This window comes from Curcuma longa, chromosome 3 (genome assembly GCF_044706935.1).
Source record: "Curcuma longa cultivar G26 ecotype Majalengka, Jawa Barat chromosome 3, ITB_CL_G26_1.1, whole genome shotgun sequence".
NCBI classification, from domain to species: Eukaryota; Viridiplantae; Streptophyta; class Magnoliopsida; order Zingiberales; family Zingiberaceae; genus Curcuma; species Curcuma longa.
In genome coordinates, this window is record NC_133863.1 from 7,029,196 (window position 1) to 7,055,098 (window position 25,903).

At 37.4% G+C, this 25,903-nt stretch overlaps 3 protein-coding genes across 5 annotated transcripts; 2 read left to right on the forward strand and 1 right to left on the reverse strand.

The window, feature by feature from the left end:
• The first annotated feature begins 31 nt into the window (after nucleotides 1–31).
• On the forward strand, nucleotides 32–7,625 carry LOC141824261 (uncharacterized). 2 transcript variants are annotated; one of them, XM_074711516.1, is made up of 3 exons: nucleotides 32–308; nucleotides 1,874–4,914; nucleotides 7,397–7,625. In XM_074711516.1, the coding sequence occupies exon 2, from the start codon at nucleotides 2,107–2,109 to the stop codon at nucleotides 4,837–4,839; it is 2,733 nt and encodes a 910-aa protein (XP_074567617.1). In that variant the 5' UTR covers nucleotides 32–308; nucleotides 1,874–2,106; the 3' UTR covers nucleotides 4,840–4,914; nucleotides 7,397–7,625. The 2 variants fall into 2 exon arrangements, with proteins under 2 accessions (XP_074567617.1, XP_074567618.1); XM_074711517.1 differs by having other exon boundaries at nucleotides 7,437–7,625.
• A 2,133-nt stretch (nucleotides 7,626–9,758) lies between these two features.
• Nucleotides 9,759–15,381, forward strand: LOC141822817 (putative E3 ubiquitin-protein ligase RF298). Of its 2 annotated transcripts, none has more exons than XM_074710136.1 (3): nucleotides 9,759–9,878; nucleotides 10,336–12,371; nucleotides 14,551–15,381. In XM_074710136.1, exons 2-3 carry the CDS (start codon nucleotides 10,362–10,364, stop codon nucleotides 15,064–15,066), a joined length of 2,526 nt encoding a protein of 841 aa, XP_074566237.1. In that variant the 5' UTR covers nucleotides 9,759–9,878; nucleotides 10,336–10,361; the 3' UTR covers nucleotides 15,067–15,381. The 2 variants fall into 2 exon arrangements, with proteins under 2 accessions (XP_074566237.1, XP_074566238.1); XM_074710137.1 differs by lacking the exon at nucleotides 9,759–9,878 and adding an exon at nucleotides 9,987–10,057.
• Nucleotides 15,382–18,130: 2,749 nt separating this feature from the next.
• LOC141824932 (uncharacterized) lies at nucleotides 18,131–23,647 on the reverse strand. Its single transcript, XM_074712280.1, has 4 exons — nucleotides 23,380–23,647; nucleotides 19,644–19,959; nucleotides 18,681–18,739; nucleotides 18,131–18,390 (listed from the first exon to the last, which is right to left on the reverse strand). Exons 1-4 carry the CDS (start codon nucleotides 23,642–23,644, stop codon nucleotides 18,350–18,352), a joined length of 681 nt encoding a protein of 226 aa, XP_074568381.1. The 5' UTR covers nucleotides 23,645–23,647; the 3' UTR covers nucleotides 18,131–18,349.
• Between the last annotated feature and the right edge of the window lie 2,256 nt (nucleotides 23,648–25,903).

Genomic DNA, 25,903 nt, shown 5'->3' on the forward strand with positions numbered 1-25,903 from the left:
CGGCGCGTTCATTCTGCCTACCCCGGGCGCGTTCGAACCCGACCCTTCACTTTCGGGCTCCGTCTCGCCTGCCACGATCGCGACTCGGTTTTAGGGTTCCGGCCGTGGACGGCAGTGGCTCTGCCTAGCCTCGAGCATTCGAATCGAAGCACCCCTGCTACTTCTCCGGTTCGAGTTCCCGCAAGTTATCCTCCCGCTGTCTTCCCCTCTCTCCTCTATTTCCACTCTCTCCAGTTTGTCTGCCGAGTCAGAGAGTGTTTCCCGCCTCTGGTTTCAAGGATCCTGTCCGAGAGTTCTCTCGTTGGTTGGTAAGGATCTGATTCAATTTTCTCTTTAGTTCGCGTCTGTCCACCGATTGCTTTCCCCCCTGTTCCTATGCCTTCCTGCTCCGCCTAATCTGGTAATATCTTTGTACAGTCGAAATTTTGTTAACTAGAATAACTGAGGCGTGGATACGTTTGTATTTGATACACAGTAGCTGAGTCTCAATCAGAAGTACAGCTAGATTGATATCTTCAATCCTCAGTTATCACTTTTAAAGTTTCGATTATGGTGAAATGAAAGATAGATCAGTGTCCCTTAAAAACATTGGAAAAGGTTTTACCAGTTTAAACTTGGATGACATATATTGTTCTTGCTTATGTGTGGGAAATAAGAAACAGGATTATTTGATAATAACCTGCATTGGTCACGCTATATGGTGGGTCGTGACATGAAATTGAACAGCTCGTGACTTGAGTCAACATTCTTTTCTGAATAATGTTATGCCTATTATGTGTTTTTATATAAATTTATTTGTTAGCTCAGGTGAATCAGAAATGGCATTGTGGAATAACCAAACATTTTTTCCCGAGAATCTGTCACTGTACCCACTATGTTATTGGAAATTTTTGTTGAAGTTATTGTGTAAATTTTAGGATTTACTAGCTTTAGCTCTGCACATGTTCATACAGTAATTTGCGTACCATTGGTAATATATTTTTTTTTCTTAAAAAAGAAACCAGAGAAATGTCATTATAATGAGTGTCACAGGTATCAAAGTTAATGAAATTAAGTTTGTCTTTTTATGATCTTGTGAGAATATATATTTTGGCTACAACTATTATTATATCAATCCTTGTATGACGTATATGCTGCTGGGGTAGAATTGTTATGCTGAACAACTATAATCTTTTAGACACATGCATTATACTATGTTTTTACATCTTAATCATCATTGGATTAAACATGAAACTTCTATTGTTTTAGGACTTTCCTGTACATGAAGGAGCTTCAAATGATTGCTTTGACATTTGTGGGAGCTGCAAACACTTAGTTCACAAAACTGCTTGACCTAATGTCCTTGTTTAGTCTTTTCTTCTATCTTTTTCTTGCCTTTTTTAATGTCTTTGTATTTTTTTATAAAAAAATTGTTTTCTTTCTTGTGCAACTTTTGTGAAAAAGGAAGAGTTTTGGACTGTAGCCATGGCTTCTCTTAAGCATGGATCCTTACCATATTTTCTTTATTAGGTATAGGTCATAGGAGTGGAGTTTTTAGTTTGTATATATGTGTTTTGAAAAAGAAAATGTTTAAACTTTTGAATGCTACAGCCCTGTAAAATTGAGACTAATAACCTACAGATTCTATTTCTTTATGCATATGGATTCCTCTACACTGAGGCTGCATGAGCTAAAGCAATGTCAAGATTCATTCTTTCACATTGATTTTCCCTATAACTATACACTTTCTTCTCAAATTAGTAGCTTGAAGCTTCCAGTGCATGAATGTTGTTTGCCAAAATTAGTAAATACTGTCAATTCCCATTATGACACGTGCCCTTTTATTAAGCATTTGGCAATATGAATAACTTCTTGTTTTATCCATCAAATGCAGGGACATGGGACGTGGGGCATGGGTTTGTTTCATAATTGCAAGTAGTGTGCCCTAAACTTCTGTTGGTTCCAGCAATCTATAGCTCTGTCGGAAAAGATATTCAATATTTGAAAGTTGAGATATGTACATCAAAATTTCCTTGCTTTCTGAAAAAAATAAAAGCAAGCATGAATATGAAGCATAGTAAGTCAATTCATACTGCATGAAAGACGGGAATTGCATTTCAATTATACATGATCATGGAGTGCAACAAGGAAGAAGCTATGAGAGCCAAGGATATTGCAGAGAAAAGGATGAAAAACCAAGATTTCATTGGGGCTCGGAAATTTGCTCTGAAGGCCCAACAACTGTATCCCAACATTGAGAACATCTCTCAGATGTTAACTATCTGTGATGTCCATTGCTCTGCTGGGTGCAAGGTGAATGGACAAATGGATTGGTATGGAATTCTCCAGGTTGAATTGAGAGCTGATGACTTGTCTATCAAGAAGCAATACCGTAAACTTGCTCTTTTACTTCATCCAGATAAGAATCAATTGCCAGGAGCTGAAGCTGCCTTCAAGTTAATTGGGGAAGCACACATGATACTATCAGAGCGTTCAAAAAGAGGCAATTATGATTCTAAAAGAAACAAGCCCAGTAAAGTTCCTCCTACTAGGCAGCATCCTCAGAGTTCAAGTGTGAAAACTCAGACTCAAAATAATTTTAACACGGTTAACTTTAGTGGGATAAATATTCAGCAGCAGCAGTCTTCTTTTTCCAATTTTGGAAAGACCTTCTGGACAATATGCCCTGTTTGTGGAATACGATATCAGTATTACCGAAGCATTTTAAATAGATCCCTTCGCTGTCACAACTGTTTGCATTCTTTTGTTGCATACGATATGAATGCTAAACCTGTGTCTTTAGTCCAACCTCCATCTAGTAGTTATGGAATGCAGAACAATCCAAGTCAGAAAGTTAATAGTAATGACCAACAAAGCCAATCTAGGGATGCATTTTCTGTCAAGTCAAGTTTAGACAATGGTTGTGAACATGCAGACAAGACAACAACCCTGAATGGAAGAAAAAGAAAGGGTGTTCATTCAAATGGCAGTGTTAGTGACAATGTAGTTGTGCAAAATGGTCGTCCTATTAACCAAGGGACTAGTCAATATGGGACATGCAGGTCTGGAGATGAAACTGATTTTGGCCCCAAGATGTCTCCTGTCCAAAGTTCCTTTGATTACCCTGATCCTGAATTTGGAAAGTTTGACAAACTCAGGGATGCAAGTCAATTTTTTGTCAATCAAATATGGGCACTATATGACAGTAATGATGGGATGCCTAGGTTTTATGTTCAAATCAAAAAGGTCTGTTCACCTGGTTTCATGTTGTTTTTCACGTGGCTTGAACATAATCCTAAAAACGAGGCTGAGGTTGCATGGACAAATGCAGAATTACCTGTTGCTTGTGGAAACTTCACGTTGGGCGAGACAGAATCTACTGAAGATAGGCTGTTGTTCTCCCATGTTGTTTCCTGGACAAAAGGGAAAAGCAGAGACTCCTATGATATTTATCCTAGAAAAGGTGATGTTTGGGCTATTTACAAGGGCTGGAGTACTGCTTGGAGCTCAAATACAGAGATTGCACAGTTATATGAATATGAAATAGTAGAAATCCTTTCAGATTTTGCTTCGGGATCTGGAATTTGTGTCATTCCCTTGGTATGGCTAGAAGATACTGTGAGTTTGTTTGTGCGAGCAAAGGAAAAGGAAATGCCCCCATTTGTGATTCCACCCAATGAAATACTTCGCTTTTCTCATTATGTTCCTTCATATAAGTTGATGGGTACAGAAAGAGAAGGTATTCCTGAAGATTGTTTGGAACTTGATTGTGCATCTCTTCCCATTAACTTCACAAAGATGTTTCCTTCTGTTAACTGCAGTATTAGCACAATTAAAAATGTAAGTGGAAGTAGTTGTTCAAGTTTGAAATCCACAATGGATGAAAGACAAACTGGGAAATATACTTTTCAGGAAACAGAGAAGAGCACAAGTCATGATTCGTTATCAAATGGGATGAGAAAAGATGATGATTTGAAAAAAGAGCACTCTAGTGGAAGTCAGAATTTAAAACCTTTTGAAAATGTTCAAAGTGAAGCCAAATTTCCAGAAGTCGACACTAGTGTCAAAGAAAATCTAGAGTCTGAACATGTCCATGAAACTGTTAATGGCAAGGGTGATTCCCTTTCGGAGTCACCTTTTTCTCCTGCTATATATGAGTATCCTGATCCAGAATTTTACAACTTTGAACAAGGAAAAACAATTGCATCTGTCCAATGTGGTCAGATTTGGGCTTTCTACAGTGATGTAGACACATTCCCCAAGTACTATGGTTTGGTAAAGGAGACTGAGTTGCACAATTTCAGAGTAAAAATTGCGTGGCTTGACACCTGCCCATGCCTAGCAGAGGAGAGAAGGTGGCACAAAGAAGGAATGCCAATTGGATGTGGGACTTTTAAGGTAGTTTGTCAATATGAGACATTTGATGATACTCATCTATTTTCTCATCGTACACATGCCAAGCAAGCTGGTAAAATAAATCATTACTTGATAGAACCTGGTGTTGGTGAAATTTGGGCAGTGTACAAAAATTGGAGTATCGGGTGGAGCATCTCAGATCTAAAAAATTGTGAGTATATTTTGGTAGAGATTTGTGAACATATTCTTTCTGGCGTGAAAGTCAATATCTTGGCAAAGGTGAATGGCTATAGATCTGTTTTTAAGCCTGAGGGTAATGCAGAAGTTGTCACCTCAATGGAGATTCCAGTGAGTGAATACATTAGATTCTCCCACCAAATACCTGCATTCAGACTAACAGAAGAAAGGGGTGGTGAGCTTTGTGGCTATTGGGAGCTTGATCCGGCTTGTGTGCCGGGTGTTTTACTGGTTTCAGACCAAGAAATGCAGGGAAGTGAATGTTGAATATTTCATCAGCAGTTCATTGGGACTCCTCAATTCAATGCGGGAATTATATGGGGGGCTTATGAATGCTTAAAGGTATAACACATTCTCTCTGACTGTTTTCCATATACATATGTCATTCCTCGTGTATGGTTGTTAGCTGGATAGTTTGGTCAATGTCTCAAGTCTCAACATAATACTAAACTGAGGAGGTTAAACATAATCCAGTTGTGCTCTACCTTTACACTTGCATGGGTATTTGCTAATATCATGATAGTGATGCATTTTTGAAGTCTGATGAGGTCTACACCATTAATGTTATAAGCCTCATTGTCATTACACAAATGTGATTTGACCTGGCCATGTAATCTCCGCAATTGAGGATTTTATTGCCAGAACTTTGTGGAGGTTGATAATTTCTCTCTAGCAATTTTATTCCTCTTCCTAGCTTCTTCAGATTGATATCTTCAATCTCTTATTTTGCATTAGCTTCAAGTTTGTTATCTGTGAATTTACTCATGATCAACAGTGCCTGCTACCATTCATGGTCTAGTAGTTCATGATTGATTTCCTGAGTAGGTATGTATGCTTTGTGGTCTATCTCATCTATCCATCTTAGTATAGTAAGTTTCAATTTTTGGGGGAAATAATTTCTATTTCTGCTACCATAACAGCTAATTTCACTTGCTCTGTCCATCATCCCAAATGAGGTGGATTGAATAATAAATGAAACTTCAAAATACATTCTTGTCAGATTTTTGTATCAATCTCCTCGCCTTCTCCTTTGATCCCTCTTCATCAATGTCATTGCCTCTGCTCCATTTGCCATTGGCTCTTCTCTCATTGTTCACATTGCCACTATGATGTTGCTCATCTGTCTTTACACATCCTCAGCTCTCATTCTTCATCGCTTTGTTTTTTTTTTCACCTTTGTGGCCAACCTTTTGTATCCATTTAGGAAACTTCAAGCTTAGTCATAGTTATTCTTTCTACCCACTGTTTCAAATTGGATTGCGAATCTCACATATACCTTTGATGACCACTTCAGGCGAGAGAGGGGAGGAGAGAGGGGTGTTAAAGGACAAAAAGGAGAGAATGGGGAGGGAAGAGGAAAGGACACAAGGTTGATTACTAGGTAATGGGAAGGAAAAGTGGGAAAGGAGGTGGGAAGAGGAGAAAGGACCAAATTTCTGATAAGTCATGTCTCTTCCATCTCCTTCAACGTCAATGCCTATGATGCCACCTTATGCCACCTTCAATGCCATCTCATGCCATTCATCTTCCTCAATTGTGTGTTCAATATCACCAATGATAGAATCAACTGCTTGAAGATTGAGTTCATGATGGAATTAAGGGCAAAGTGCTCAATCTTCATTGTGATAATGATGTTGCTCTGGCAGCACCGCATGTGCTCACTCAGTCTTCCATTGTGCATCTAGGTCATCCCTGTGTGCTTTGATATGCAATGTATCTTGACCTTTAATGTGTGTTTACCTGCAGCTGTGGTTAGAGAGGAGAGCAAAGGAGGGCATGGTGGGGATGATGTCAAGGTGGTAGTTAGAGAGAAGCACAGGATGCAACGCTGCAACGTCAACATGAGCAGGGTTCTCAGCCTAGCAAGGGCATAATAAGGGTTTTTTTTTTACACAATTCCCTCTCTTTTCCTTAGCTTCCGCCCATATGTGGGTAAAATAAAAATGGCCCCTCTACTAGGAACCAGTTGCAATCCATTAATCGTCAAAGTGATTAACAGAAGGAGCCGTCCAATCTCCTTTCTGTAAAATTGAATTTCGTCTCTTAAAGTATTCACAAGCTTAATGAGTGGCTCTGCTATTATTGTGGGGCATATGCCTTATTATAATTTTTGGAAATCAATAGGCTTTTGCAAGGAAAAAATTAGCTTCACTCACCCTTCAGGATTCAATATATTCATCCCTTCCCCTTTTGTTTCTGCATCATAGACATGACACGTGGACTCTCATCTTCTTAGCTTGCCATATCTAGCCCTCAAATCTTCAATGTCGGACCCCTTTCAATATTGTGGACATCGCCAAGTTTTGCCAGTGCCTTGATGGCCTTCATCACTGCTCCTTTGACATGGGTGATGCTCCTACCCCTCCTTCCACTGATCGGCCTTGCCTCTTCCCTTCGTCTCCTTCACTGGCTCATGGTGGTCAGGATGGATCTTAGCCCTGAAGAACTTTCAGTGTCACATTCTATGCCCCTTAGGTCAGGGACAACTATTAAGCTTCTACTTGGAAGGATGGTGTTGGCTTGTGTGTTTTTAAAATTTTTTTTGGCTACTAATAGGCCTTTGTCTTCAAAAAAAAAAAAAATGTTAATTGGCACACAATACACTGTCTTAGAATGGATAACCACGTGATTTTGTGATTGATTTGGTTATGGTATACTTTGACAGTTCTTGTTCAAGTTGTGTTCTAAACTGTTTTTGCTATTATGTTTCAGTCCAAAAATTTTTCCTTCATTTCATATAACTGAAAACTTCCACTTAACTTTATGTGGTCTATTGAACCTTCATTACATCTAATTAATTCTACATAAATTTTCACATTATCAGGCGTTCAATCAATTCATTGAATTTGATGTTCACTGGACAGGATGAAGGTAACATCCAACGGGAAGAAGTTTTAACAATGTGAAATCAGTCTTTTACATCCAATTATTATCCAGGTCCTCTGGAACATGCCATGTGTTTGATGCTTCAAAGTATGTATCTAACTAGTTTTCTACCTTTGTTTACCATGATAACAACACTGGCTACTTAAATTTTGTGTGCTATATAGAAATGCTAGAGCAGATGCTTGAACTTGGAAATGGATGATATTTTTTCTGCAACAGTTCTTTAGTGAAATATAAGATAGGCTAACTTCTGTAACTATGGAACCTCTTTTCTACATTAAATTTGATGGTTCTTGAAAGCCAACAAATTATAGATATTTTTTTTTCCTTTTTCGTTTTGTGTATGTGATTGTCAAAGCTCTTGAATTGTACATGCGTTGACAATTATATAATGCTGTGTTGAAAGTATTTTACATTTGTTTAGGTGCTCAGAAATCTTCATTCCCTACAACACCCAACATCATTTGTTTCGGCAATTTTACTTTGATTAAGCAAAGGAATGACTTTTTGCTACTTGCTCAAAGTGCATTCCATGTCTGATTGAATGATCGAAGTATGCAAGTATCTCTTTGTTTGTCAGTAATATGCAGATCTTCCCCCTGATCTGCATCTGAATTCATGTCAAGGTCTATTAGAAAATGCTTTGGTTTTGAATCAAGTTCATGATGCTCATCTCCATTTTTATTTTTTTCAGACCAATTGATGTCAAATGGCTCTTTTTTGCTCGGTTTCTGCTTATGTATACTTGTTCTTTGATTCATTTAAGCATTAATATTCGTCCTATTCGCTCTAGGCCCTTCTTTTTCCCAATAAAGAATGTATTTAGTAAAAATAAAAGAAGATTATGAAACAGTAATAAAAATGTTTGTTAGTCATTTGAGGCTTAGTTTTATGTTAATTTATTGGAAGGGAAGAAAGGATCATTGGTCGCTCATATTTGCAGAACACTAGGATTGAGTGGCCAACCAAAACCAGGCCAGTAACCTGACCGCCAGAGTTAACCATGTTATAGCAACGACTCATGTCATGACCTCGTGATCAGGTTTTCACGAGTCATATTTTAAAACATTGTATAAATGGAACAGTCAGATCGAATTGTATAAATGTAATTAATTAAATTATATCGACCAAATTACAAAGGTTAATAAAAAATCCTAGAAACTCAGTTAAGACCACTCCTCAGCGCCTCTTTTGTTTTTCTATATGCTAGCAAAGCTTTGATGTGGTGGGTGGCGCAGTTGATAGACTGTCGTAGAGCGCTACCTCGGCCATTAATGACAGAGCTCACCGTTAGGCTATCTGTGGTCGTATGCCAGGCCCAACCCCGTTCAATTCCCGACGATCAAATGCAATTATCAAGTTCATTGAGAATGGAGGAGTGTGGGGCCGCTAAGGTGGTCGTGGGACCGATCGCGTCGTAAGATGGCAGATTTTTTTATTTTTTTTTGCAGATGAGAATGAAGGAGTTACATTGTGACAATGAACAATTTACTATAGGACTTAGCAAAAACAAGGGCAGATATATAATTATCCAGCATAAATTATAAAATAATATATTTCTCACTGATTCCTGACGTATGCCCTTCTAAGTTTTATTAGATATTTAGGCATATTTCTTTTTTTCTTGTTCTCTATTTACTCTTCATCTTATTCCTTTTAACTATCTTTTATTTTATTAAAATGTCATGCCTAAATATTAAATAGTTAAAACAATACTTATAAATGAACAAATCCAAAGATACCTAGTGTAATATTTAAAATTAAAGAGTAATGTTGTTAAATTATATTCATTGAATATTACTTTCTGCGATATAAATTTGTTAGGACATCTGTAAATTTTGAATTCAAAAATATGTACATTTAAAATTATATAAGTGACAAATACGTAATGTATGTCAGTACGGGGGTGGGTAGATTAAAAAAACCTGTAAAATTAAGATTATATAAGTGAAAATATGCACACTACTGTATTTAATTTTATAAATAAATAAAATTTGAAGATAAAATGGAAATATGAGCAACTTACTAACTTCGACATTTTACCCAATGCACAAGCAGCTTTCAAGATTTTACTTAATTTTTATAATACTCAATATCCTTACTCTTTCTTTTTAGATATAAGCGAAAGTTTTTTTAATCAATTTAATAATTTATTATTATAAAAAAGCTATTTTTATTGTATTAAATATTAAAAATTTCGGCACAATAGGGTTTATTACCTACCTCCAGGTAAAATCACACTCCTTTTGAGCCTTAGAAATAATATATATAGAAAAGGATGATAAAAAAAGTGGGGATTTGTTCTCCGTCCCACCCAAGCAGCAGCGATTGAATTCCTTCTTCTGGTCGTCACCCCCAAATCCGCCGCACGACCTCCAGCCAGACCCGCGATCGATCCACCTGCCTCCGTCTTCAATCAGGTGCGCTTCAAATCGATCGCCCAATCCATCTTCCCGACCAGATTCTTCTTGCTACTCAACTCACCATTTTATTTCCAACTTTTTCGGGTCTTACCCCCTTCGATCGACCATGAACCTTATCGAATGAATTTTCCTGCCTCCCAATGATCCTCTCAGTTTCTTCTAACATATTCTTCTTGGTAGGTTTTGTTTTAGAAATTTAGTGTTATTGATTGGTCTTAATTAGATTGTCGCCGTTTTTTTATTTGATTGGTGTCGGCTTTATTAATTCCAACCTAGAGTAGTTTAAATACTTGTTTTCCCTTTGAAGAATTAATTATCTGTCGCACGGGAAAATAAAAAATCATCTTTTGCCCAAATCAGTAAGGTTTGATCCTCATCGCCTCCCTTTTTCGTTTATTCTGACTGTAGTTTGCATTGCTTGATGCTTTTCATTCTTTTTTGTGATCTGTTCCAGTGTTTATTGAGGAATTCATAGTCGGAATGGCCACTGTGGTTTCTGGTGGTGGTAGTTATCTCAACTCGTCAATAGAAATAGGGAAAAGGAACAAGAGAAAGTTCCGAGCAGAACCACCCCAAGCAGACCCGAGCACACTTAGGAGTGCACCGCAGTCAGAGTTGCCCAATCATGATTTGTTTTCTGCAGAGAGATCCGGTGAGCTAGCCTATCACCAGCATCACGCAGGTATCTGCGAGATGTGTAGGACTCATATGGCTGCTCAGAAAGCGGAGCTGGAGTTGGATGGATTCCAGGACATTGATTGGAGTTGTCTCACAGAATCCCAGCTTGAGGAGATCTTGTTGAGTAATTTGGATACAGTCTTTGAGACTGCAATCAAGATGATTATCTCTCATGGGTATACTGAGGAAGTTGCAACTAATGCTGTGTTGAAGTCAGGGTTTAGCTATGGGTATAAAGACACTGTATCTAATATTGTGGAAAATGTGTTGGCATTTTTAAAGAGTGGCCAAGAGTTGGATTCTTCTCCCACAGGGAATGCTTCAGAACATCTAAGATATTTAGAGAAGCTTATATTGGCTGATATGATTCGTGTGCTTAAGGAAGCACGACCATTCTTTAGTACAGGTGATGCAATGTGGCGCTTGCTGATGTGTGATGCAAATATATCGGATGCTTGTGCGATGGATGACAATTCATCAGATGTTGTCGAAAATGACTGCAGTGCTTCTAAATCTCAGTCAGAACCAGGGTCAATCTTTAGTAATACTACATCGGTAGCCCCTGAAATAAAAGATCAAAGACATAAGAAGTTACTTGATATCTTACCTTCTCCCAGGTGCATTCAGGGATCAGAAACTTCAAAAGTGGCAGTGATACCAAGTCTTGAATTAGGAAAATTCTCTTCCTCAAATGAGAATGGCATGATTTCAACACCTAAAGAGCTGAAGGAAAGCATGATTTCTTTATCTAATCATATTGAAGAATCTTTAGTTTGTCAATCTTCCCAAGAAGAAAAGTCAGTTAGCAGTATAAAGGTTCATGTGAATAGTTCCAAAAAAGAATTTCTTGTGCGACAAAATTCAATTCATTTTGAGAAAAGTTATCATGCATTGGGATCTAAAACAGTTACCAGAGCATGCAAACAAAGTGAATTAGGAAACTTAATCTTTGATAGAAAACACAATCCAATTTCTGGTTCTGGCAGCATAAATTTGACGAGCTCATTAAACATTGCAGAAGTACCAAGAGTTGAAAATTCTTTGTCAGATGTTAAACTTAATCTTTCCATTGCTAATGGACACTCTCCTAGTCCAACATGCAGTGACAAAAAAGCTACAAGTCAATCACTAAAACCTACTACTAACACTGAACTTACATTGTCACTACCGTCTGGGAGTAGCAACAGTCTTAGTATTACACCAGAATGTAATTCTGAGGCTCCAAAATCCAGCAGTAGGGATGTAAGCCATTCATGTATGACATGCAGAGATTGTGTTCCCGAGGACAAAAAGGATGAGATGTTGCTCCTATTGGTTCCCCTAATGCATGAACTCCAGGTGCAGTTGCAGGACTGGACTGATTGGGCCCAGCAAAAGGTGATGCAGGCGGCTCGAAGGCTTAGCAAGGATAAAGCTGAACTCCATTCCTTGAGACGGGAAAAAGAAGAGGTGTCACGGCTACAAAAAGAGAGGCATGCTTTAGTGGACAATACGAAGAAGAAGCTTGCTGAGATGGAACTTGCAATATCCAAAGCAAGTGTTCAGGTTGAAAGGGCTAATGCTGCTGCCCATAGGCTTGAATATGAAAACACTCAACTAAGGTTGGGAATGGAAGCTGCAAAAATGCATGCTGCTGAATCAGCAGCAAATTGTCAAGAAGCTTCAAGAAGGGAGATAAAAACACTCAAAATGTTCCAGACATGTGAGAAACAGCAGCTTTTGTTTCAAGAGGAGCTTGCAACTGAAAAATATCAGCTGTTTCAGCTGCAGCAGCAACTTGAACAGATGGAGGAGCTTCGGGATCAATCGGAGGTAACTTCTTTGCCCTACCATGTCATTGTATTCTACTGATAGGATGGTGCATGAAATGTTGCACTCAGAGAAATTCCTTGAATAGTGAAATTAATTGATCATACTGTCTATAAGTTCTTAAAAGATATTTACTTTTTAGGTTCTTTAAAATTGATTGCTTAGTGACTAAAACTTCTCTCTTTTGGGCAAAGAAGGATGACAACTTGGTTATAGGGAAACATCTATAGTTGTTTCTCTAGAGAAATAATTGACCTAATAAGACCGGGAAATAGTATCACTTTTAGATACAAGATAGTCACATAAAAAGGACAGCTCGGTGCATGAAGCTCCTGTCAATGTGAGGTCTCAGGGAAGTATCTATTGTACGCAGTCTTATCCTATATTACAAGAAATTATTTCCGTGACTCAAACCCATAAACAACAACTTTACCGTTACGTCAAGGCTCCTCTTTAGATATAAGATAGCCACATGCTAAGATTTATATTAAAAATAGCTTATATAAAAAAAAGGTGTTCAGTTCTTTGACTATTTTGCTCCTGCCTTTAGGTTGTTTCAGGTTTCTCTAGCTATTCAAAGTGCTTATGATCTAGATAATGTCTTAAGGCTCATGTTTATCAGAATTAATCCATCTCAATTAGGAGTGTAATATCTTGAGAAATACAACAGAAATATTTTTTTTAATTTCCAATTTGTTGCCCGCAGTTAAGAGTTTTATCAATGATAGGTTAGGGGAAGGTGGCAGGAAGGATGATGCGTGACTAAATGAGGTAGTTAATTGGATTGTTTGCAAGAAGGGACAAACTGCAAAAGGGGTTAGTAGTGGAAGTTGTTTGTTAGCATAGCATCAGCGAAGTGGCATGAAGGATGTGCCAAGTGAGTGGATACTAGGACTACTCTCATCTTGGTGTCAAGCTACTTTGAGCTACAACTGAATACAATTTGAGAGGTTGTTATGAATTAACATACTGATTGATATTAAAATGTTGGAAATAGGAATCTGGCTTTTTGAATTGTGGCTACATGCTTAAAAGGAATCACATGAACAGTAAAAAAAAACAAGACAAGAAGACAAGGATAAGCATTAAAGCTTGCTAATTCCTTGGAGGGAAAGGAGAGGGAGGAAAAGGAGAGAAGGGAAGAATAATAGGGATCCTCTATGTTGTTGACATGAAATAGGGGAATGAAGAAGAAAGGAGGGAGGGAAGTAGCATGTGGAGGAAAACATAGCACCTCACCATCCATCTTCTCTCTCCTCTTCCATCCAATGTGGACTGAGTGAATTCATAGGAGAAAAAGGACCCAAAAGATCTCTCCACTTCCTTGCTGCATCAGCAACAATAAGCTGAGGAAAGCCCTATTTCCCCTTCCCTTTCCTCAAATTTGGCTCCCTTCCACAGGAATAAATAGAGCATAGGTGGGTGATTGGATAGTGCAAGTTTACTCAACAGAATTCAGTGGTGGGGAATGTAAACCGCTCCTTACTCCAAATAGTTGGTTTTAATTTGTAGGATAACTTATTCGTACACAACTAATGGCAACTATAGTACTGAACAACTGCATGGTAATATATGCCTCTACAAATTATCCTACATTAGTAGGATATTCTTTAAGAGAAATTTCTGGTAGAAACTGCCATTGTAGCTGATTGTGCAAAAGTGGTAAGCTACAGATCAAGTTGGTCCCTTTTGAAGAGGTAAACATTGTCATCTTATAACTACAGTGTCACATTAAAAGTAAGCCTCACATCATTTATATTACAACCCATGTTATAAAGTGCTTATCGTAGAATTTTGATTATCGATTATAAAAAGGTGAAATGGAAACTCTAATGTGAAATTGAAAATTTTGAGTTCAGAGATCTTGAGATTGGATATAGTTATGTAGTTGAGAATGAATGATATTGAATCCAATTTACAGCCACAAAATAAGAGCAATGGGAAGTAGTAGAAGTTTTGCTACTTTGATCCCTTATTCAATATGGAAAAGTTAAAGAGATCACTTATGGTGTAAAAATCTGTTACTTTATTCTCATTGCTTAAGTTATCAATATGGAATAGTTAAAGAGATCACTCATGGTGTAAAAATCTGTTAGTTTATTCTCATTGCTTATTTCTTTATCAAGCTGAAATATCCAAATATATTAGCTAAGAATTGTTCTCTGATGGCAACCACTTGCAGGCAAGGTGGAAACAAGAAGAGAAATTTAAAAACGAGGCATTTGCAGTGGCTCAAGCTGAAAGAAAAGAAAGGGAACAAATAGAGACTTCAACAAAGTCAGTGGAAAATGCATTAAGATTAGAAGCTGAAAACGATCTGCGAAGGTGTAAAAATGAAATCTGCAGGCTTGAACAGCAGATTGCACAATTGCAGCTTATCAAAGACTCAAACATTGCTCGTCTACAGTGGGGAGCAGACAAAAGCTATGCCTCCCGCCTCTCCCATGGTCAGAAAAACATCAATACCTACATTTTGTCTACAATTATCGACTTGCAGGAATCAGAAACAGATGGGCTCCAGCGTGAATGGGAATGTGTGATGTGCCTATCGGAGGTGAGGTCCGTTGTTTTCCTTCCCTGTGCTCACCAAGTTTTGTGTGTAAAATGCAATGAACTTCACGAGAAGCAAGGCATGAAGGATTGTCCTTCATGCAGGACCCCAATTCACCGCAGAGTATTGATTCGCCCCTTGGCCTGAGTATTAGCTTCAATATGTTTTACTTTGAGCTAATGTTTCAGAATAAAAACTGCGGCTTGGAAATGAATAAGTCATGATGAACAATTTATGTTGGACATGAAGTGACTTTGCAATGAGTTACCCTCTCCATGAAGTCCCACATCAAACACCAATCTCTGTTGCCATGGTGTGTTTCATTTCCAGACTTTCTTACCTTCAACCTATCCTCTTAGGGAACAAACTGTACGAATATTTGTTCTGTATGTGGACGTTATTTTATTGACAAACAATGATAAAGATTAGCTACTTGAAACCAAGTCATTTCGATCAGGTGAATTTAAAATGAAAGATCTTGGTGATATATCCTTTGTCTTAGGCATACAGATTTATCGTGATCGTTCAAGATACACACTTGAACTTTCACAAAAGACTTATATAAAAAATAAATTTATTCGATATGCATGTAGAATTGTGCTTCTGACGATACTCCTGTATCAAAGGGTGATAGATTTAGCTTGTAGCAATGTTCACGCTATGAACTTAAGATTAAGGAAATGCAGCAATTCCTTTATGCATCGACAGTAAAAAGTTTAATGTATGTTCAAGTATGTATGCATCCAAATCTTACATAAATGGTGAGGATGTTAAGCAAATGTTTGAGTAATCTTGGACCATAGCATTGAAAAGTTGTAAAAAGGATGATGAGGTATTTGCAAAGAATTAAGAATTAATACTTATCAAAAATCAAGTTATCTGAAAATCATTAGATATTCAGACTCTTATTTTGCTGGATGATTAGATAGCAGGAGGTCCTCAGGTTATGTCTTCAATTGGCATGAGCGACTATATAATGGAAAAACATCAAATAAATGTTAATAGTCACTTTCATGATGGAGGTAGAATTTATAATCTGCTATGAAGCATCCAACCACGGGATATGGATGCGAAATCTTATCACAAGATTACATAACATTGGGGACATCGATAGGCCATTGAGGATCGACTGTAATAATAAAATCACATAATTATATTTCAAAAATAATCATAGTTCATCGAAGTCTAAACACATCGACATAAAATTTTTAACGGTTAAAGAAGAATTCAAAGTAGTCAGATTATGATAGAGCCTATAAGGACAGATTCCATATTAACGGATCCGTTCATCAAGGGTTTGTCATCTAAGGTATTTCATCAGCATGTGATGAATATGAGGTTCTTCTTTTGATGAAATACCAATTTGGTAGGAATTTATATTTGATGTAATGCTCTATATTAATGAATATTTTTTGACTGATTATATGTATTAAAGTTTTTACGTGTATAAGGTTTTAACACATAAAAATATCATAATTTACTATTGCGATTTTACATACGATATTTGAAAATATGATATAGGACTCTATTTTGAGTTATAAAGTTAAATCATAGTTTACTACTGCAGTTTAACATACGGTATTAGTATGATTTGAACATGATTTGAGTCATAAGCAAGACTTATTGAGAATGAGTGTATACAAATCATATTTCGTGTCATTCTTATAATACATATGCATATTATATTTATGTCGTTAATGAAATTAATATTGTGATTATTATTGAGTCTTGTTGCAATTATAATAACTCTGACTTCTTTAGTCATATACTAATGAAATTAATAGACCAGATTGTTTAAGGAGTATTTAACTCATAAAGTTTGACATGTCGAACTCAACTAAGGTGTTATATGGTGTATACGATATCAAATGTAGCCTAAGTGGAAGATTCAATGATTAAGTCTCCATTTGATAGACTTATACTTGAATTAACAACACAATAATTGTCATTAAGATTAAACTTTGATGAAGTGATCTAATATTGTTTGTATTAAGGGGGCATTTGTTAATCCAGTTCGTTGACATTAGTGGGTTGTTAACGAGTTATGAGTTTTAAGTAAATGATCTCTGCAAGATGACTTTTGGGTATATAGGGAAGAGATCTTGATTTCATTTGGGCATCTTGCTGAAATCAAGAGTTTCTTCTTTCTCTTTTCTTCCCCATTGAGACGAGACTCCGATTGTCGCCTATTCGGCTACATTTGTAGGAGCTTCTCTGACGATAAATAAGAAACAATAACATTGGCTTTGGACTCAAGTCAACCCTTCGGTTGTTATTGCATTTGGTTTTCTATTGTAGCCTTATAGATACTGATAACTAGATCTCGTGGATACATCCGTTAGTTCAATTTCGATATATCACAATGCTTTCAGCTTAAACATAATCAAAGTCGACATCATTTAACTTATTCAACTAATAGTCTAGAGTTAGGTTGATTATATTATTCATTAGATGCTAACACTAGCTGGTTGAACCCGATAAACTTGAGAGCTCAAAGTCAATAAAATTTTTAATAGATAAATTGGATAAAAAAATAAACAAGTCAAAACTTGGCTTTGCACCATTTGCCTAGGAGTTTTGCTAACAATATTATTCATTAGATACTCACATAGGCTAGGTATGCTCCCATGAATTAAGAGGCTAAACTACGACCCGACTTCGCAACAATTGAGTATCGTTGTAGGAAGCACGACGGCACGCCATCAATCCATGGGGGCAAAGTGACATCATGACTAAGCAAGCAACGACAGATAAATCCCAAGGCCTAAAAATAGAACCCTGGGCAATAGGATAGGGGATCTAGGAGACTAATTAGGATTTATCATTTTTTATAAATACGGACAGTCTAACTCTGAAGTTACGACCCACCTTGAAACCACTAAGATCCATCAACAATTTTGCTTGGCTCCTTCGAAGTTGACTAATCGTAGAAATTATTCCAAACCTTCTACAGCTTACTAAACCTCAAAATTATAGGATGGCAAAACCGCTGTAACTTTTATCCCTAAGTTAATCATAGCTCGTTTTGTTTAGGCAGCAGTGTATCATATTACGGTCGCTCACCTGAAAAAACAGGAACTACTTGTTACTCTGATAACCATACTGCATGTTTTTTGCAACGAAATTTGTTTGAATATATTATTATTATTATTGTAACAGAAGTGCGTTCCTTCTAATCCTGATTGTAAGTGTCTATTTAACAAAATGGAAGTATTCGAAGAAATGCATTCAACAGTACCATACAACAGCGATTCCCAATATCATCAACTCCAATAAACTCAAGTACATAAAAAAAAAGACATGGAAAACAAAGATTGAATTGATTGTTGGGGTTATCACAATGATTCAAGAGTTCATTGGCCATCATAACCAAAAGGAAATTAGAACCTCGACATAAGGTGCTCTTCAATAAAGCCAAACCAGGACTGCATCATTGGATAGCCTTCCTTGAGATCCTTGTTCCAATGGCTCCTGCAGCAAAACATTGCAAGTGTTAACGCACTTGAAGGTAATCTGGAACAAGGCAGATGTGATGCATCAGCATGATGTAGGATGTAGAACCCAGGTGAATGGGATTCAATACGTTGTAACCTTGTCATTGGCATGGATGGTGAAATAAAGATGGAAAGGAAAAATATGTTAAAAAATTTACACGCAAGAATCAACGAGGCAAAATCTATCACCATCTCAGTGAGCTGCAAGGAATTATATTATGCTAAATTTACTGCGAGAGAAATAGATTTTGGAAGAGTTAAACAGACCTTCTACTTCCACAAATTCGACTTCTTTCACTATGTCGTCAGCAGCATTATACTCAAACCTGCATTTTGCATAATTTCCACAGCTTTCATCTTTCTAGTTGAAAAATAAACAGCCATATATTTTTTTGTCAACTTTACACGGTACATAATGCCTATTGATTTAGAGAAATGTATTAAATTTTACAAAAAAAAAGAGCTTTAGTTAGATTTTCCCACCAACGTTTGATCTACCCAGACATGAGGTTTATGTGAGATAGAGCTTGATCAATTCCACAAAATATAATGACTCAGCACGTACTGTGCAAATGTTTTTTAGGATGACTGCAATTTAAATTGGTTGATGTGTATCAGCTAACAAGTAAGAGGAAATAGAAAAAGAGCAGTGCAGCAGTTGATTGGAATCCTCTGCAGAAAAATTAAAGAGACGGTTTCAATTTGCATATGAAATTGTTAGAAGCTTCGCTGTATAAGCTAATTCAAATTTCTACCATGAATTGCAGTATACAATCATTGGAAAGAAGTTTGGTAAGCCAAAGTTTATTTATCTATACTTTTTCATTCCTTCACTTTTTTCTTTTGTTTTTTCTAATAAGAAGGTTACTATGAAAGAAAGTATGCAAGAAAAATGGTGACATACCGAATACAATGTTAGGATGGATTCAGATGATAAGAAATTAACTTAATTTTCTCCTTGACCAATACTAGAAACCGGTTTAAGCTAAAAAAAACAGATCATTAGCAGAAATATCGTATGGTAAACATGATAAAAGGAAAAAATGATTAAACTGGTTAATAAATCAGTGCTAAAAAGGATGTGGATGCACAAGGCTTCTGTCAATACATGGTTAAAAGGAGTGACTTTGTTGGTCGAACTCTTGATAATAAAGTAATACAAAGAGAAAAAAAATCTGACTTTGTGCCAATACTTACCAAAATGAAAAAGAAGCTATTGTCAATATTTACCTGTTGGAGAAAATGACCTCAAGTTCCTCAGTTGCACCCTTGGTGGCTTCAACCAAGACATTCACAATCTCTGTTTTTCTTGTGCTAGCCATTAGACAATCATACTCAGTAGGAATGATCAGCGCAAAAAAATTGTCACTGAATTTGCTTGAACATATCTTTTCAACTGCTGCAAGTGCTATTCTCCTCTTTAAGGCATCAGCATCAGAGTCAACAAGATATATAGCAAAATCAGTAATCAGCATAATCTGTTTCTTCATCTTTCCGGATCCAGTGACTTTGATCACCTTATCAGCAAATAGAACTGTTCTGTCACCTGAAGAGATAATGAAGAGTTCTATCACTGATATAATGTGGTCGTCAACACCAAGAATACAACTATTGACACATGATGGAGACAAGTGGCAAACTCCATTAAAAGTCTATAAACACAAAAATAAAGATTCTAAAACTCCACTATTAATTTGGCATGTCTTGGAAGATGATAAACCTACTTGAGAAATGATATAAAATTCATCAATTCCAAAGGATTGAAGTCAAAAGTCAGCATTAAATGTCCAACAATTCCAATATGCTTTAATTTCCCATGCTTGGAAAATTGTAGCATAGTTATGAGTCTTTTATGTTTCCTGTGTTTTTAACGAGTCCATCTACTAGCATTTATGTTGTTTAAGTCATTTGTGAGTCCTAGTATGAATATGTGTACTGCTGTAATGCTGGGATATGGAATAGATATCAATGTTTTGAGAGTTATCTTTTGTTGTGTGATACAATCTCCTTATGGTGTGATGCCTAGGAACCCTTAGGCGTGATACCTAAGTTTCTACATTCCTTTACCACTTTATTCCAGATTTCTACTTCTGAAACCATCCAACACTCAATCTCCTCTTGTGCTACATCAATTTGGTATCAGAGCCAGGTTAACATGTCTATAAGATCCAGGAGGAGCTTTAGAGGAAAATTTGACTAATAATCAACGTGATGAGATACTTATTCGCGTGATGGAACAACTTGATGGCATGCAAATTCATCTAAATGGTGTTGAAGCCATGATTTCTCAATCTAAAGGTGAACAGTTAGACCTACTATGTTATATGAAGTTGAATGTTGAATTATGACTCGAGCATATGAGCAGAAGATGAGAGTTACAAAGATGAGGATGTTAAGGTGAATGTGCGGATATACAAGGATGGAGAACATAAGAAATGAAAATATTTAAAAAAATCAGGGTTATACCTATTGAGGAAAAACTTCGAGAGACACGTTTAAGATGGTACCGATATATATGTAGACGACCAATAGATGCTCCAATTAGACGATGTAAAATTATAACAAATGTACACATCAAACGAGGAAGAGGAAGGTCAAAGAAGACTTGGTTAGCAACACTAAAATAAAATAAAATGTATTTAAATATAAATAATGATATAGTAGGGGATAGAGCTCAATGACATAAAAGGATTCATATAGCTGACCCTGCCTAGTGGAATAAGACTTGATTGTTGTTGTTGTTGTTGTTGATCAACTTCTTTAGAGTGAAACTTAAAAACTTTTGACCAATTGCTTGATTCTTGCCCTCTCTGATTTTTTCAACCCTCCCTGATTTTTTCAAAGCCTTTACTATAACAATGGATCACAACCATAGATCAACAGTGTTGGATGACCAAGCAAATGGGTTACCAATTTGAAGTCATTTACAAACTAGGTTTGGAAAATAAAGTTGTTGATTTGCCATCCCAAATACATGAAGAAGAAAAATATTATGCTTTGGTGTCTTACCCTATATGGGAGGAAGGTGAAAATCTTATTGAAGAAGCTCAACATGATCTTCAATTGCAAAAATTATGGTTGATTTGACCAATTATCCAAATTCTCATCCGGGTTTTAAGATGCAACAAGGAGTTCTATTCTACAATGACACGCTTGTTATGCTATTTCTACTGCATCTCCTTCAATACAATTACTCAAAGGAATTTCATTCTTCCCCTTTAGGAGGGCATTATGGTTTCTAAAAAACTCAGAAGGTTGGCAGGTAATCTTTATTGGATAGGTATGAAACGCCAATACGGAATCTTATAGGGGATGACATGTCTTTGAATTTTATCATCGGACTTCCTCGATCAAAAGGGTATGAAGTTGTTTTTATTGTAATGGATCGGTTATTTAAATATGCCTATTTTATTTTGTTGAAACATCCCTATACAGCCAAGATAGTAGATGAGGTGTTTGCTAGAGAAATTATATGGCTCCATGGAACTCCTAAATCCATTATTAGTGACTGAGATCCATTGTTTATTAGTCACTTTTGGAAAACAATCTTTCGCTTGCAGGGCACCATGCTTAAGATGAGCTCTTCCTACCACCCTAAAACAAATGGACAAACTGAGGTATGAAATAGATGTTTGGAGGGATATTTACGTTGTTTTGCTTCTGAACAACCTAAAAATTGGGCTCATTGGATACTGTGGACAGAAATTCTAATATAATACTTCTTTTCAGATATCTATTGGTAAAATTCCTTTTCAAGGAATTTATGGTATAAAACCTCCTACTGTAACTCACTTCTTAACGCATGAAACTAAAGTTGAGGCAATGGCAAGGGAGTTATCTGGCAAGGATAAAGCTCTCCTTCAACTTAAATATAATCTCTCTAGGGTGTAAGAAAAAATGAAGAGATATGTCAATAAAAAGAGGAAGCTACTGCAATTTGCAATAGGAGAATGAGTGTTCCATAAATTAAGCCCCCATAGGCATCTCACAATTTCTAGTAGGATTAATCAAAAATTGGCAGCAAGGTATTATGGACCTTTTCCAATTGTTGCAAAATATGGAGAGGTTGCATATAAGCTTAAACTTCCACCTCATTCTCGGATCCATCCCATCTTTCATGTATCATTACTTAAGAAGGCTATTGGAGATTACAATGTGCAAGCAGATCTGCCAGCAAACTGGAGGTAGCACTAGAAGATAATGTGGAACCAGAATATGTGATTACTAATAGAGACATTGTTTAAAATGAAGAACTGGTTCGTCAATGACTAACCAAATGGAAGGGCAAGAGCATGATTGACACGACATGGCAGGATGATTTCACTCTTAGAACTCAATTTCCTAATTTTAGCCTTGAGGACAAGGCTAGAGCTGAAACAAGTGGTAATGATAGGAACCAAGTTCTAGATGTGAGCACTTTGTTGGATTATGGGGGAAACAAGCCCAAAACATGACTTGTATATTCTAGGAGAAACAACACAAAAAGGGGCCTGAAAAGAATTAATACATAGGAAGTTATATAGCAAGCAGTTATGTTTTAGAATCAGTTATATCTACTTTGCATCTTACATCTAAGTTTGTGATTTAGGATCAAGTTACAAAATTATGAATTTTCATTTTCATTTTACTTTTATCAAAATTTTGTAATAACATACTGAGTCAGTTGAACAAATCCTATTTATCATCTTGACTCAACATAAATGGTGAGATTTGGAAATTAACCTAATTGAGAACTATCACGGCTTCGATCTTTGATCATAAAGCCATGCCAAATCTCTACAAAGGTCTCCAAATTCATCCTTAATATCCTTTCCAATCCAACCAGATTCATTTTATTTTAAAAACAGATCTTTCCAAAACTGAAGAATCATATTGAAAAATCGACAAATTGTGGTGGAGCATTTCAAGGGGACATCAATCAAGGAAAAAGAGATAGGACAAGAAACCATTGGACATTGAGGTTTACCTTGTTTGCGCAAGATCTTATCAAGGAAGGGATCATAAGATACGCCGACGTAGTCTCCCTTGCAATTCCCGGCGAGCGCGGCCCTCCTCCGCACCTTCAATCCCGCAAACTGCCCCGGCTCCTCGTCTGCGATCTTCAGCTCATCACCCTGCGCCCCTTCATTCTGCGCCTCCATCGGCTTCTCGATAGCACCCCCGCTTCCATCTCTGCTACCGCCGTTGTCCTGTGGCACCTCCACTTGGAGTCTTCTCCTGAAGCGATCCATGGCTAAGGGGCAAGCGGATGGCGGAGTTAGAAACCCGATTTATACGTCAATCGGTCAATGGCAAAGACGGTCCAAACAATCCTAAAGCGAACCGAAGAGATAAACCGGACCGGGCTCGTCACGCGCTCGGGCAGCGAGTGCCGTCGTTGGCGACGGCGACAACGACAGGTGTGTGGTGATATAGTTGCGAAGGGCGCGAGCCTCCGAAAGTCGTCTCGTCAACGACCTCGATCTCGGCAACGAGTTTTGGTTGCAAAGGCATCGCGTTAGCGACTCCACGATCGTGTCGGTACCTTTTTTTCTAGCTATCCGTCTAAATTGCTGAAGAAGAATTCGTTTCCAGTTTCTGTTTCTTATATCGAAACAGATCCATTCATTGAATTGGTGAGATGAGCCCATTTGCCACCACTCAGTCGATTCTTTTCATCGTGAAACGTTGGTCTACTTTGAAGATCGAATTGTCTGATTGTGGTATTGATAGTAAGAGAAGCAAACATTTGTTTTGAAGGGAACGAGGAATCAGATGCAGAAATAGGAGACTTTAAGCTTCCTCAATTCAACTCCCATAATTTTTTTGTAACCCTTTTAGCATATTTTTTATTCTCCTATGTACCTTTCTTGCGAGTCACCTTTCTTTTAACATTTTCATCCGTAAATATCTGTTGGATATTGGGGTCTTAATGAACCAATACGATTTTGTAAAAAAATCGAAATGCCATCAATTGATGAAAGTCATAATTGATTTCAAAATCGAAATCTACGTTTCACATAGATAGATTTAGACTATTAATTTGCTCAAAACTGATTAAGGGTGAATGAGAAATTAATTGATTAAAGTCGGCCGATAATAACATTAATTAATGTTATATAAGGAAATGCATGAGGAATAATCCCATATCGGAAATTTCAATGGATTTTCTTTCCTTATTAAAGATGCTATGTTAATAGAGTTAACACAAAAAGATCATGTGCTCTCTTCTCAAGGGCGAGCAAGTGCTCGCATCTGTGAGCCCGCCACTCGCGCACGTGCGTACGTGCACAACGTGCGCACCATCACAACGTGCGTATGTGACATGACAATGCCTATGTGGCATCTACGTGGACAAGAAGAGATGATTGAACTGTTGATTGGGTAAACGGATGACAACCGTTGATCAAAGAGATGTGATGGATCGCATGTGATATGATTTGAAGCGTTAGATTGTGAAGATACATGATCTGACTGTTTGAAATGAGACTTGATTTGAAGCGTCAGATTGAATGGATCATTTGATCTAGATCTGACGGCTGATGACCAAAGGAGAGATATGAGGGTCACACCCCTTCAGATCTGATGGATAAGATTAAGTGGACTATGTGAAGGGTTACAACCCTTCAGATTGGACGATCCAGATCGATCCAGCCCAAAGGACACATCCTCTCACCCAAAGGGTAATCAACCTTTTCATTTGGTATAAATAGATCCCTCCAGATGCTGAAAATTTTATCGAATTCATCGATTCTACTATTCCTTGTGCATTCATCTCATCTAGTACATTCGGAGTCCAAAAAGCCTACGAGAAGGTTTGCTGGTCTCGGAATTTGAAGTGCTACTATTCTGAGACGTTCGTCGTTGTATCTTGGGAACGAGTTACTGTTATCCGTAAGCACCGTGGCGGAGCAATATCGTTTATGGAGATAGTGTTGAACACTAGCCTCGACGATCCGTATCAGTTTGCATACTCCTGGAGCTACCGGAACCAACAGTCGTAAACGATATTGTGCAAACTGATATGGCGACAACCAACGACGTTCCGACCTCCATTCCGCCGACATCAATTCCGCATGGAGAGAAGCCGAAAAAATTCAATGGAGCTGACTTCAAAAGATGGCAGCAGAAGATGCTGTTCTATTTGACGACGCTAAACCTTGTACGATTTTTGCGTGAAGACTTGCCAGCCGCTATGGAAGGTAGCAAGGCTGCTTGCGATGCGTGGTCGCACGGAAATTTTCTGTGCCGCAATTATGTCCTTAATGCATTGGACAACACGTTGTATAACGTGTATTGTTCGATGGAGACGGTAAAATCTCTGTGGGAATCACTTGAAAATAAATACAAGATCGAAAATACTGGATTGAAGAAATTCATCGTTGGTCAGTTTCTGGATTTCAAGATGGTGGATTCCAAGAGCGTGACATCTCAAGTCTAAGATATGCAATTAATACTGCATGATCTAGACGCCAAAGGCATGAAGCTGAACGAGTTGTTCGCAGTAGCCG